The 14,146-nt window shown below is 50.6% G+C and overlaps 1 protein-coding gene across 1 annotated transcript in view; it reads left to right on the top strand.

The window, feature by feature from the left end:
* The window catches only part of Podxl2 (podocalyxin like 2), a 32,113-nt gene that overhangs the window by 7,868 nt on the left and 10,099 nt on the right, over positions 1-14,146 (top strand). The window contains exon 2 of the mRNA XM_055617446.1: positions 1,667-1,939. Within this exon, the coding sequence (XP_055473421.1) occupies positions 1,667-1,939 (273 nt within the window). The remainder of the gene's footprint in view (positions 1-1,666; positions 1,940-14,146) is intronic.

Below are 14,146 nucleotides of genomic sequence, written 5' to 3'. Positions count from 1 at the left end.
AGGTCTCACTGTGGAACCCAAATTATAAGCTCAGGATTGCAATCCTCCTGCCTCAGGCTCCAGAGTTCTGGGATTACAGGTGTGAGCTCAATCTTTTCCTTTTCTTTTTTTTTTTTAACATTTATTTTTTATACAGCATTCTGCCTGTATGCTTATATGTATGTTTACATGCCTTACATGCCAGAACAGGGCACCAGATCCACTTTTAGATGGTTGTGAGCCACCATGTGGTTGCTGGGAATTGAACTCAGGACCTTTGGTAGAACAGCTAGTGCTCTTAACCTCTGAGCCAGCTCTCCAGTCCCTCAATCTTCTTAAATGTGGGTGAAGACACAGCCCATTGTCTGCTCTTGTGGCCTCTGGGCGGAGGAATTCCCGGCCTGTGCTTTCTTCAGGTCCCTGTATAGCAGTACACACAGTACCTGGAGGCTCACTGGGGACAGATAACTCTGCCCACCTAGAACAAGTGCTCCTCCCCCTGGGACTAGGGGCTTGGAGTGACTGTCCATGTTTTAGAAATGAGGACCCCAAGATTGGATGTAACGGATGAACCTGGAGTCCCTCAGCACAGGGAGAAAAGACAAGTATAAACTTGTTTGGTTTTTTGGTACCCTGCCTGCCTCCCCTTCTGGCCCTCTTAAGCCCTACTGATCCCACCCAGATGCTTTCCTATTGGTCAGTGTGTTATTCCTGGCCCGGAGCTGACCAAAAGGTGCGTAATATACCTGACATTCCCACAGTTTCTGCTGGAACTCTGTGGTCCTTTCCCTCCCTTCAGCAGCCAAGCACTGTCTTCCTCATCAGGGGGTTGAGGCGATTAACATTCAGATACTGTTTGTAAAGCACTTTGCACATGGCCCTGAAAATATGAGGTCTTGTTTTTACTATAAACATCACTGAAAATTTCCCTTCATTATAGTCACAGCAGGCCAGAGTCCCCAACCAATGCAGGGTGGGAGCTTAGAGCTGATCTCTCCATACCTCTGGTGTTCTAGGTCTTAGGGAGGGTGTAGAGGGCATTCCCAGAAACCTCCTGGTCTTCCAGGTGAGCAGCTGAGACCCAGGGCCTTGAGCAACTTCTCAAAGGGAGATGGTGAGCAGGCTAGCCATGAAGCTGGTCGATACTACAATTCTGCTGTTCTCAGTGTCAGAGGGAAGAGAGGGAAGATGATCCTTTTTCATTTGCAGTCTGGTCTTTGTCTATTTTGTCTTGATAAGTCAGGAAGGTCCAAGAGTTTAAACAAACATACAGAATTACCAGCACTGCTGAGTTTGCCCTGCAACCTTGCGTGGGTGATTAAACTGCACCCAGGAGACTTGCTGTGATGCAAATGACATCTGATGCAGCTTGGAAGAGTTTCAGGCTAGGGTGCAAACTTAGAGAACATTGTCACATGCAGAGCAAGGTCCTTGGCTCGCATTTGTACCTGCAGCGTCTGGCAGAGCTACCAGACTGGGACAGAGGAGCTTTCTGAGTGTCCTGGGGACGAGGAGATCAGGGTCATCAAGTCCTCACTCCCTGCTGGTCCTCTTGCTGCTGTCACAGGGGAGACTGAACACACTACAGAGGGCATCTCAGGTCCCCTTGGAGCCCGAGTGCTGTGAAGGGTCCATCTTTGTGGTATGTCCTTGCCACCCCTCCTAATGTCTGGCTTTGCGTTTACAGGAGTTTCCCTTGGTGCCTGTGCAGCGGGCGTGGATGAACCTGGGCCTGAGGGCCTCACATCCACTTCCCTGCTTGACCTGCTGTTGCCCACTGACTTTGAGCCACTGGACTCAGAGGAGCCCAGCGAGGCCATGGGTCTAGGTGCTGGCCTAGCCCCGGGCTCGGGCTTCCCCAGTGAGGACAGCGAGGAGTCCCGGCTCCTGCAGCCACCACAGTACTTCTGGGAAGAAGAGGAACTGAACGGCTCCAGCTTGGACCTGGGTCCCACTGCAGGTAGCTCTGATCTCTTATCTCCACACAGGATACCAGGAGTGGTCTATGTTGGCAGTTTCTACTCCAGTCCCTTCTCCCTTTCACTCTGTTGTCCTCCAGGCTGCCATCCATCTGTCATCATGGCCACATCTCTAAGACTGTTTCTCCCTAACAGTGGCTAGTGTTTAATGAAGCCCAGGCACCCACACATACAGCCTGGGGCTGGTAAGCAGTGAATGGAGCAAGCTTGCTGTACTTCCAGCCCTGGCCTCTGCAGTGATATTGGCTTGTGCGGTCCTCTCTTTTAAAGATTAGGAAAGGAGAACCGTGGTATCAGAAATCAGCCACAGATCTTCTTCCTAAGCTATGACACGCTCAGTAGATTTATCATTGTTTTAAAACAAGAATTGGTTAAGAGCACTGGTTGCTCTTCTAGAGGACCTGGGTTTGATTCCCAGCGTCTCCATGGTGGCTCACAGCTGTCTCTAATTCCAGATCCAGGGGACCGGGTACCTCTTCTGCACTCCTGGGGCACCAGGCACACACATGGTGCACAGACAGACACACATGCAGGGATAACTCTCATGCACATTAAAATAAAATATATAAATCTAAAAAAATTACATGACTATTAGTGGGGTGTGGTGGCCCTGTCTTTAATCCCAGCACTCAGGAGGCAGAGACAGAGGCAGAGGCAGCTCTGTGAGTTTTAAGTCAGCTTGTGGGTGAGACCTTGTATCAGAAGGAGGAGGAGGAGGGCATAAACACTGTAGAAGGTTTAAAAAAACAAAACAACAAACAATACCCCAACAAAACAAAGAAATTAAACAACAACAACAACAAAAAAGTTAATTCAAAGGAAATAAAGCCTCCGATAATCTGACAACAGAAAACTGAAAAACTGGAACTATAAGGAACATTCTAGTTTCATTTGACATGTTTCTTAAGTATATTTCCATATTATTATCCTTCTACAACCTGATTTTTTTTCTCATACAGGTTTCCTTTATTTTTATTTTATGTGTATGGGTGTTTTGCTAGCATATATTTGTACGTACCATGTGGGTGCCTGCTGCCCAAGGAGACCAAAAGAGGGGTACAGGTTCCTGAGGCTGGATTACAGACAGTTGCAAGCTATCATATAGGTGCTGGCAATCAAACCAGGTCCTCTGGAAGAACAGTTGGTGCCCATGACTTCTGAGCCACCTCTCCACCCCTGACCACCTGAACATTTTGTTTTTTGAGACAAGGTTTCTCTGTGTAGCCTTGGCTGTCCTGAACTCACTTTGTAGACCAGGTGGGTGGCCTCGAACTCACAGAGATCGGCCTTACTCTGCCTCCCCGAGTACTGGGATTGTAGGTGGTGTGAACCGGCCCGACCACCTGATTTTTAACAGTTGTGTAGTCTCTCACACATGGTTGTCAGATGGCCTGAGCTCATCCCCTGTTGTGGTTTCCAGGTTTATCTGCGGCAGCAAATGTTCTCATACTTTTTTTTCACATTCTCCTGGTTATTTCCCTAGGATAAGATCTAGAATGAGATCACTAAAGAAATGCCTCAGTTGGCATCCCTCAACCCAGGAACAGAAGACAGGGAACCCAGATAGCCCTGAGAGACAAGGCAGCAGATTTGCAAAAGTCTGGCAGGGTGTGGGAGAATCCCTAGGAGCCCAGAGCAGGCCACAGATGCGTGCCACCACTCTTGGGTACAAAGGATTGGAAGGTGATCATCCCTGGCCTCCTTCCCACTCCACATCTAGAATCCCATCTGCAGGTGCCTTTGTGTTCTTGTTCCCTGCCTCTCACTGAGGAGCCTGTCAGAGATAGGGCCATGGGAGCCCAGGGCTGTGACTGATCAAGTCAGCCTTGGCAGTGGCAGTTAGAAGGCAAGTGGAACAGCTCTGCCATCAAGTCTGTGGGTCTTTTCAAAGGCTCTGGAAGCATCACCAATGTGACCTCCAGAGAAACCACTTCTGCTCCTGTGTACACTCTGGGGCCTGAGACGATTCCCACCCCTGAGTACAGCTGGCCAGGTGTGATGGCCCAGGTAGTCCCTGCACTCAGGCAGCTGATGCAGGAGGATCATGAAATGGAGGCCAACCTAGACTGTGTAGCAAGATCCGGTCTCAAAAAAGCCAAGGTCCAGAGAGGAGGCATAAATGTAGAGATGCCTCCCTGATCATGCACAAGGGTGTGGCTTCCATCCCTAGAACCCCATGAATGGAGAATTTTGCTCAGTTTGATAGGAAAAATTATAATGGTCTTTGGTAAGAGCCTGGCAAAAATATAAATGGAGTATATATTCATTAATGATACTTATATCATTATAATACATTTTATAAAAGAAATATTAACTATAGTTTTCAGGACCGGAGAGGTGGCTCAGTGGTTTAGCGCACTGGCTGCTCTTCAAGAGGACCCAGGCTTGAGTCCAACACACATATGATGGCTCACAACTAATCACCTGTAATACCAATTCCAGGGGACTCAGCAGGCATGGAAGTGATGCATAAACCTGTATATGGACAAAACCTTTATACACATAAAGTGCAGATAAGTAAAATGCAGTTTTCGTTTTAGACCTGAGGCATGCATGAGGTAGTGGGGAGAAGGCAGGTCCTACGTTCCAATCCTGCCCACTAACAACAACCCGACATCAGTGAAGGGTGCAAGGCCAAAGCTCCATTTTCTCATCTAGGACAGGGGGTCCTCACCTTGCAGAGAGGCACAGCTTAAATGCAGGGATGCATTCCCAGCACTCAGCAGAGTGGCAGTGGAAAGTCCTCTCTCTGAAAATGGTTGCTGCTAGCATTTCCATTTTTCTTTTCTCGAGGCAGTGTTTCTCTGTGTAGCCTTGGCTGTCCTGGACTCGCTTTGTAGACCAGGCTGGCCTCAACCTCACAGAGATCCACCTGCCTCTGCCCCCAGAGTGCTGGGATTACAGGTGTGCACCACCGCACCCAGCTTCATTTCCACATTTTTTTTCCTGCTAGGGCATTAATTTTTTTTCTGCCATTGTGCAATGTAGAAGAAAGAAAACATGTCTCTGTTGCTTACAAACAAACACTTTTACAGTTTGTCAATTGCTTTAAGTTTTAAAGATTTTGTTTATTTACATACTGTGTATGCCTACTTGTTATGTGTACAGTGTGTGTGCAGTGCCCAAGGGATCCAGAAGAGGGCATCATATCCTCTAGAACTAGAGTTATAGGAGGTGGTGATCCGTCCATGTAAATTCTGGGTATCTAACCCAAATCCTCAGAAGGTGCCTCTATTGGCTGAGCTATTGCTCCGGCTCCTTAAAAATGACTTTAAATGGTTTTTGTTGCTTTGTATTTAGAGACATTTTTCCTTCCCTGAGATATCTGCTCCTCCATCTTGCTGCTTTCCTGTGGTTTTATACTTTTATGTTTAATTATCGTAGTGTATGGTGGGAGACAGAAACCCATGTTGGCTACTTTTCTTGTTATGGTGGCCAAATACCTAATGAGAAGCAACTTACAGGAGGGCTTGTTTGGGTTCAGAGTTAGAGGGGACACAGCCCACCATGGAGGGGAAGATGTGGTGGAAGGCGGGACGTGATGGCAGGAGCGTGCGTCTACCGTGTGTCAGCTGCTCACAGCTTGGAGGGACAGGAGGTAGAGAGAGGAAAGGAAGCGTCTAAGCCTGCCCTTAACCACACTCTTCCGCCAGCTAGGCTCCACCTCCTAAAGGTTTTGCAACCTCCCAAAATAGTGCCATCAGCTGGGCACCAAGTGTTCAAACAGGAGTTTATGGGCACATCCTCATGGAAACCACCAGAGGGCCTCATTTCCTCTACCTGTGGGGTGGGGGGAGGGGGTGACTCCTCCTTTCAGCAGTTCGGCCCTTGTTCTGTCCTGGCCAGTCTGATGCTCCATGCCTTTCTCTGGCTGTCCCTGCTGTGGAGAGGCAGGCAGGCGGGCAGGCAGTGGGTAGGAGAGCAGCGGAGGTACCTGTGACTGAGTCCTGGGGTCACAGTAGAGCCTGTCTCCAGAGAGCCTGACTCCAGGGAAGGTTTGGGCTTCTTTTTCCAGTCCCCTTGGTAAGAAGTCTCACTGTCATCCACGAACTGAAGCCGTGTCATGATTTCTAGGTCTCAGTACGGCTCACTTGGTGTTGCTGTCTTCTCTTCTTTGTCTCACTGATTCTTACCATCCCATTGGCCCCAGAAGCTCTTTTGCATCCTGGCTGCCTGGTTGCTAGGTGACTGTCCTTTACTACCCATCTCAATAGGAGACGGTCACTCTGTCCATGAGCAGATGCTGGGGCCTGGGGTGCTGCTAGTGCCCTGTCCGTGGTGTGCAGCGTGGCAGATAACCTGGAGGGGCTGGTACTCATGCCATCCCACTCTGCAGGCCAGTGCTGGGTGAAGGTACCCCACTTCCCGATCCACCTGCTGGAAAGGTGTTTCTACACGCCATTAGCAGCCCCCAAGCAGTTTCCTTGCAGTGCCTGCTGGGCATTACTGTGAGAGGGATGAGGTGGGAAGAGAGTTAGGGTCTGTGCTGGCAGTGGGTAGGTAGGCTGATATTCAGAGGACCCAAAGGGCCGTGTATCACTCACTACCATTGCTTTGTTCTGCTCTCGCACCAGAGGAGCCCGAGGAGGCAAGTCCGAGGGCTGCTCTTCAGGTCGATGTCTTTCCAGGAGAGCAGACACAACAAAGTGGGCTGGCATGGGGTAGGAGTGTACCCACGCCCTCGGCCAGCCCAAGGTGGAGTTAAAGCAAGATCAGCTTGTTCCCAACTGCTGGGGATAAGCGATAGCCGCTGTCTTATCCCGTCTCAGCTGCTTCGTTATAGGATTGGGAGGTTCTAGAAGCTGGACCTCCATAGTGGAAAGGCTACATCTGGAAGGACTTTGAGCCTTGTGGTCCTGGGGCAGAACAAAGCTGGAGAGGGGCAGGCCTGAGCTACTCCATGGCACTCACCCCTTGATAATGACACTAAGACATCCAGAAGGCGGAGCCCCGCCACAGTCACTTATCAAAGGCCTCTCTCCCTCCCTTAATGTAGCCTACTGCCAGAACTCCCAATCCTCCTGCCTCAGCCTCCTAAGAGCTATGGTTACAGCTGTAGAGCACCCACCGTTGGCTTTCTGAACAACAGATTTCAGAGTTAGTTTCAGAGGTGGTAGTCAGACCATGACACATCTCAAGATTGCCCCTCCTGTCACCCTCTACCCACTTCCTTTTCTGTAAGACATCATCTGCATGAGGCACTGAGGTCCCCAGGGAAGAGGTGAATTAGAATCCTGTTAGAGAGGCTGTGGATGACCCCTGGAGGCCTGCAGGTCCTGGACACCCCCCCCCCATGCACACAGACTTACAGGCTTGTGTGGAAAGGAAACTATGGGGACTTATGGGACAAGGAACGGGCTTGCAGCTCCAGCGGGAGACTCAATGTGTCAGCCTGGGCTGTCTGGGCTATCCTGCTCTATGTTGTTTTCTTGGTTTCAAGGGCTGGCTGGGTTGCCCTGCTGCACTTTGTTCTACTGGCTTCAATTTGCAAAGACTGCTTACAAAGTCATCATCCTTTCCTTCAGTGACCCCCGTATGGAGTGAGTTCTGCATTCCCAGGATCAGGAGACGGTCAGGTTGGTTCAGATTGGGTCCTGAACCCCTGGCCTGCCCTGTCCTAAGGCTGGAATTCTCTGATTGGCAAAGGCTGGGAAAAGCTACCCCTAAAGCCAGTGCATGGAAGTCCTTACATCCAAGAAGAAGGGAGACATATCCCCCAGGGGGACTCACACTCACAGAAAGAGGGGCGGTGGAGGGGGCCACAGAGAGCGATGCCTCGAGTAGATACATGATTCATACAGGCTTTCACTCACAGAAGCAGGGCAGCCGCTATCACTGTTTTATGGCTAAGAAAACTGGGTCAGAGATTTAAAAGTGGCACTAAATTGCCCAGAGAATAAATGGCAGAGCTAAATCTCAAATCAGCCACCCTTCCCTAGATGGAATCATTCTTACTAGACTTCTTTAATTATGCCTGCCTGAAATGGAGCTTGTAGAAACCAGACGCCAAAGCAGCTGTCTGCTGGGACCTGGAGATAGTTTCAACCAGCAAATCCTCACTGAGCCATAGCTGCTGCTGCTGCTTGGTCTGACCCTGCAGTTGCTGTACCCATATGAGCCAGTCCACAGGCCCATAAGGCAGAGCCAGCTGCCAGGCACTTCAGGGAACAATCACACCCCCACCCAAGGAATAAAGCTCTTCATTTTTATGCCTTTAATAAATACTAGCATATGAATCCTTTTAAATGCAAACAAAAGAAGAAAATAGAATTGCCCTACATTCTCATCACCTAAGGTTACCTAACAATATCCTGTTGGTGTCTCTTCTGACTCTATTTCCCTTTTAGGAAATGGATTTTTACAAGGCTTTGGCATTAAACGGAGCTTTGAAACACAGCCCTGGGGGTGATCATTAGCACCAGTGGCCTGTGCCAGCAAGTACTCCTGCAACTTCACAGTGAGGGCTGGTGGGGTCTCGGGGTCCAGAACTTCCTCTGCAGGGAGCTAGCCCCCCCCCCTTTTTTTTGAGTCAGGATCTCATTCAGTATCTCAGGGTGGCATTGAACTCCAGCAAATCTCCTGCCTCAGCTTTCCAAGTGCTCCGTAGAGGTGAGCCACCATACCAATGGGCTCTAAGCTTTCACTGTGTGAACTGAGCTGTGGTAGATCCTGAAAACATGGGTGTGAGTTCCTTGATTGAATCTAGAGTTCTATAATCTAGGGGGCTAGAGTTCTAGGTTTAGAAATTAAAAAAAAAAAAGATTATTGTATTTTATTGATTTATTTTGTGCGTGGTGTGTGTGTGTGTGTGTGTGTGTGTGTGTGTGTGTGTGCGAGCATTTGTGTATATGTATACCTGCTTGCCTGTGAGTGGAGGTCAGAAGACAGCTTTCTGAAGTCAGTTCTCTTCCTCCACCTATGGGTCCTGCGAACCAAGCTCCGGCTTGGTGGAGGTGCCTTCGCCCACTGAACCATCTAGCTGGCTGTAGGCTTTTTTCTTTTCTGTGCTAGGGGTGGAGGCTACGACAGCCTGCATGCTAGGCCAGTGCCCACCACTGAGTGAGATGCCAGCCTTGGCCTGTATTTCTTTGAAGACTGTTGAGGCTGATCCTTAGGAAATTCGTTTAGTTGTGCTGATGGCCCCTCTCCTTTGCCCTTACGTTCTATACAGGCCTCTCTTGGCTTTTGGGCATTTCCATATTAACGCTTGGTTGAATTGCTGACTGGCAGGTGCACGAAGGGGACCATTTTCAGGGATTTGACATTAACTGGAAGGGACATTTAAAGTGATCTTTTAAGGTCTCTGGCTCTGATGCCTATTTTAATTCCAGGCCTTGAACAGGGAGGTCAGTCCATTAATATTTCAGCTAATGCCAAATGTCTGCCCTGGGGAGAGGGACAGAATAAGGTCCAGCAGTCGTAATACATCGAGGGAGGGACTTGTGCAAAGCTCAGATGAAGCAGAGGAGAGACCTACAGCATGATATATTTAGAAAGCAAACACTAGCACCGTGGTGAGGTTAAAAGACAGAAATAGAAAGGGGTGGAGGAGCAAGCCATTTGAGGAGAGCAGAGTTCACAGACCGCATGCTGGCTGGAGCCCACAGGATCTCCCAGAAGTGGCCACGTGGAGTCCCATCTCCTGCTCCAGGGAGCCCCCAGCTGGTCCATCACATACCAAGGGCAGAACTCACTCAGCAGGCACTGGTGGGTATCTGTTCTTAAAACTGTGTTGAAGCCAGGTGGTGGTGGCACAGACCTTTAATCCTAGTGCTGGAGGCAGAGGCAGGTGGATCTCTGAGTTTGAGGCCAGCCTACTCTACAGAGTGAGTTCCAGGACAGCCAGGGCTACACAGAAGATTCCCAAGGACAAGAGTATCAACAGGGAAGGTTGAGAACAAGTCTGCTCATTTGGCCCCAGGATAAGGATGGTAAATTGGAGGGCACTCAGAGAATATGTAAACAGCCCACCCCTGGAAGAACACTTAACAGCTGGCTCTCACCAGATAAAAGAGAAACTGCTCTAAGCCGAAAAGCATCCCAATTGGGATAAAGAAAATAGAAGAAAGAAAGAGGCAGCGGACGAGAAAGGCTTTTTAAAAGGAGTCCAGGAAAGTAATTCCAGAAGGTAATTCATTGCTGCCAGTTACCCACCTGAAGGTTGGGCTTCCGTGAGTTCGGCGTTAGAAGCACAGGTGGCTGGGACCTCATCCTGGTGGTGACTGTCACACCTGTCCCTGCGGCCGCTGCTCCTTCCTGAGATGCACCATGTGAGTCCAGGAGGTTGCTAGGGAGGCAAAGGCAAGGCATCCAACACTTTTCCTGTTGCTATAGCAAAATGCCTGACAACAGCGACTTAAGAAAGCAAGGACCTATGGTGACCCACACTTTGAGGGCACAGTCCACCAAGGTGGGGAGGGCATGGCGGCAGGACGATCAACAGTTAGTCAGGAAGCAGCGAGGGAGAAATGCTTCAGTTCAGTTACCTCTCTCCTTTTAATTCAGTCCAGGACTCCTCCAGCCCCTGGGATAGTTTGACCAAGTTTAGGATGGGTCTTCCCTCTTCATTTAACCTGATCTAGGCCTCCCCACCCCAACACCACATACCCAGAGGTTTATTTCCATGGTGATTATAAATCCTATCAGGTTGGCATCCAAGATTAACTGCCCTAGGTTACCTCTCATTTTGTATGTTATGACGTCCTCTTGGGAACAATGTCCCACCATGGAGGATGGGTATGGGGTACATAGACTCCAGCCCATTCCCTGAGCTGAGGACTCCCAGAATTATGGCTCCTGCCTGCACGTCCGAAGCAGCCCCTCCTGTGAGTGAGCCCCAGTTTTACACCGTGGCTCTGGTCAGGGGTAGGGATGCAATGGACAGGGAAATGACAGTGTGGATCCTAAGCTGAGCCTGGGTGTCCAAGGAGATGACTCTGAAGTGTCTTAACTCCACAGAATCCAGGGCTCCACAGAGCTGACGTTCGCTCTCAGAGGCCACGTTTCCCACTCTTGGGGTCCCCGTGTGAGAAGCAGGTCTGTGGGGTTGGTATATCAGTTAGTCTAGGATTTAGCGAAGAGTTAGTTTCAAACTAAAGCCACCAGGTGGCGCTATAACTTTACAGTCTTGTTCCCCAAGCAGTTCCAGAAGCTGCCAGGAGCCTCTGTGCCATTAGGGACTGTGCAGGGAGTCCCTTGATTGTTCTGGGCCCATGTTCTGATTGTGTCTTATGTCTTAGATCTTTACTGACTGACCCCCTACTCTGTGGATAACTTCTTGGTCACAGGCTTCTTCTTCTCCTTCTCCTCCTCCTCCTTCTTCTTCTTTCTCCTTCTTTTCCTCTTCCTCCTTTTTTTTTTTTTGGCTGTCCTGGACTCACTTTGTAGACTAGGCTGGCCTGGAACTCACAGAGATCCGCCTGCCTCTGCCTCCCAGAGTGCTGGGATTACAGGAGCGGCCCACAGTGCCCGGCTGGTCACAGGCTTCTTGGAAACAGCCCTTTGACTCCTGGACAGTCCTACTAGTCAGCTGTGGCTGCATCTGGGTGCCTTGGGTACTCAGCCTTGGGTGTTTCAACCTCAGGCAGGCTTTTGGAGTTTGGCCACAGCCAGAGGGCCTGCAGCAGGGACTGTGGCCACCGAAGCCGAGGCAGTCCACCGGCCTGGGGCAGCTGCAGTTCACAGGTATGACCCTAGAGGGCGGCCCCACGCTGTGTCCGCAGCTCCGCCCCTGGCTATCCTTCACAATTACTTGGTTTTTACTTGACTGGTTCTTGGCAGTGTTAGTGATGGAAGGAGAGCCGTGGGCTCCTAGGCAAGTGTCTGCACCATCTTCAGCCCGCCTTTCCCTGATTCCTTCACGCTTTGCCCTAGGCATCCCCTCGTGATTGCTTGAGCCTCTGCTACCTCAGGGAGGTCTCATCCTACCACGGGGCCCAGCAAAGCCACTAGCTCTCCACACCCATTCGTGAGGTCCCAGCTTTGTTTTTCTCTCCTGCAGCGATGAACACCACAGCCGAAGGCAACCTGGGGAGGAGATGCTGATTAGGCTTAGACCTGTCCACCACAGTCCATCCTTGAGGGACGTTCGGGCAGGAAGCATGGAGGGAGCTGCCTACTGGCTTGCTGTCGGTGGCTCGCTCATCCTGCTTTCTTACACAGCCCAGGACCACCAGCCCAGGGCTGGCACTGCTCCCAGCAGGGCTGGGCTCTCCCACGGCAATCCTTGATCAAGAAAATAGCCCACAGCCGTGACCACAGGACAAGCTGATGGCGGCAGTTCTTCGGGTGACAGTCTCCCCTCACACATGACCCTTAATTTGTGTCACGTTGACAGAGACCGCCCAGCATGCCGCCGAGTCAACTTCTTAACCACAGTCCTATTCAGCCTGTCATGCCATCGAACACCTCGCAGAGCTGATTCCCTCAGTAAAGTCTGTGCTTTTCCTATTGTCTTCCGGTGTCTGCTGTTCACAGAGACCTCGGCCAGTGATAACTAGCCGAGTGATAACCAGACTAGCTTCCCTTGCATTGCTTCAGATCATGCAACTTTTGTCTGGAGAGATGGGTAGTTACATTTCTCAGTTCCTTTACTTCTACAACATTCAAGCTGGCTGGTGCCCCTTCCCACAATGCCCCCTCCTCCCACCACCTCACAAGCCAGGCTACTGGGAGTTCTTTAGCTTCTTAAAGAGTCCTCCCTGAATTCAGAGGCAGCACACTCCCTGATCCCCATAGCCTCCTCCACCAGCCGTTAGCAAGGCTGTCCGCATGTTTATCTTAGATTTTTCCCTCTCTCCAGATTAGAGGCCTGAGGGCTGTCTTCTAGTCCTTCTAGCTCCCTGTCTTCTTCAGTGTCTGATTCTTCCTCGGGTCCTCAGGAAGCGCTCCTTGGATCTAATTTGTACTCCCTCTCTGCTGTGCTTTGCCATGTGTACAGAACAGCAGCCAACACCTCCAGCTCACCCCCCGACCCCCGCCTTTCATGCCAAATTGGAGGCTAGTGCAGAGGACAGTATCCATGTGTCCTCTTCCCACTGCCATTCTTCCCTTAGGCAGGACAGTCATCCCTGGGCAGATGGCTTAGCTTCAGTCGCCTGTCTTGACACAGCACAGGCCATCCCACTACCACAGACTGCCCAGGTCCCCATCTTAGCCATGCTGCTGTGAGAAACTACGATAGATTCTCTAGTCTGTTATCTGTTTTGGGGGCAGACCATCATCAAAGAGCCATATCACCCCAGGCATCACAGAGGTAGACCTTCATCCTGGGACTCCCTTGGGACATGCCACTCTCAGGGAGCAGCCTCAGTTTGCGTATCTCATCACCCACGGCGGAGACATTGCCACTGTGCTCCCCCAAACTCATCTTTGTCTGTGTCCCTGTCCCTGCGTGAGCCAACAGCTCAGAGCAGTGTGTCCACCCAAGTCCAGTTGAGTTTAACTTGGTGACCTTCGGGAGCATGGGCAGCTTAGCGGCAACTACACCATGGAGTATGAGTCTTCCTCCCCCAGCAGGCGTTAACCGCCTATATACCCTCAGGGTGGGGAGGGGGCTCAGGTGCCTCACGAGGCCTCCACACCGACACAAGGGAATGTGAATGGGCCTGGTATTGTGTGGGCCTCCTGCGGGTGGTACATTCTGATTTCAAGATAGCAGGCCTCTCCCTCCACAGTGCTCCATCCACCCCACCTGATAGAACTCTGCCGAGGAGGACTCCCCACACCCAGGCTGATGCCTCTCCAAGGACTCATGGAGGAGCCCACTGGCTGCCTCACGTATTCCTGAAGGCTCTTTTGAGCCTCCCTCTGTCAGTGGCCACGGGATGATGTCTGCTTGCACACAGCATCAGCTCTGCCTCTCGGGGGCCTGTCCTGGATCTTTCCTTCTCTACACATCCCACTCTCTGTTCCTGTGTCTCCTGAGCCACTGCAGCGAGTTCCCTGACTTGTACTTTTTCCTGTCAGGTTTGATCACCCCAGTGAGCTCTTATGACTGTAAGGATTTAGTGTTGTGTTTCTTGGGCACTGTTACACCCTTATTCTCTTTGCCAGGATTAAAGTGCCCCCCCCAGTCCACTTCAGCTTGGTCTATACATTACATTTTAGTTTTCAATAGATCTAGTATTTATAAGTTCTTGCTTGTATTGAAGCTCACTTTTTTTTTTTAAGATAGGGTCTTGCTGTGT

Source organism: Psammomys obesus, unplaced genomic scaffold (genome assembly GCF_907164565.1).
Source record: "Psammomys obesus unplaced genomic scaffold, mPsaObe1.curated_primary_1811, whole genome shotgun sequence".
NCBI classification, from domain to species: domain Eukaryota; kingdom Metazoa; phylum Chordata; class Mammalia; order Rodentia; family Muridae; genus Psammomys; species Psammomys obesus.
Note: the sequence above shows the minus strand (reverse complement) of the source record. Positions and strands in the feature narration are given on the sequence as shown.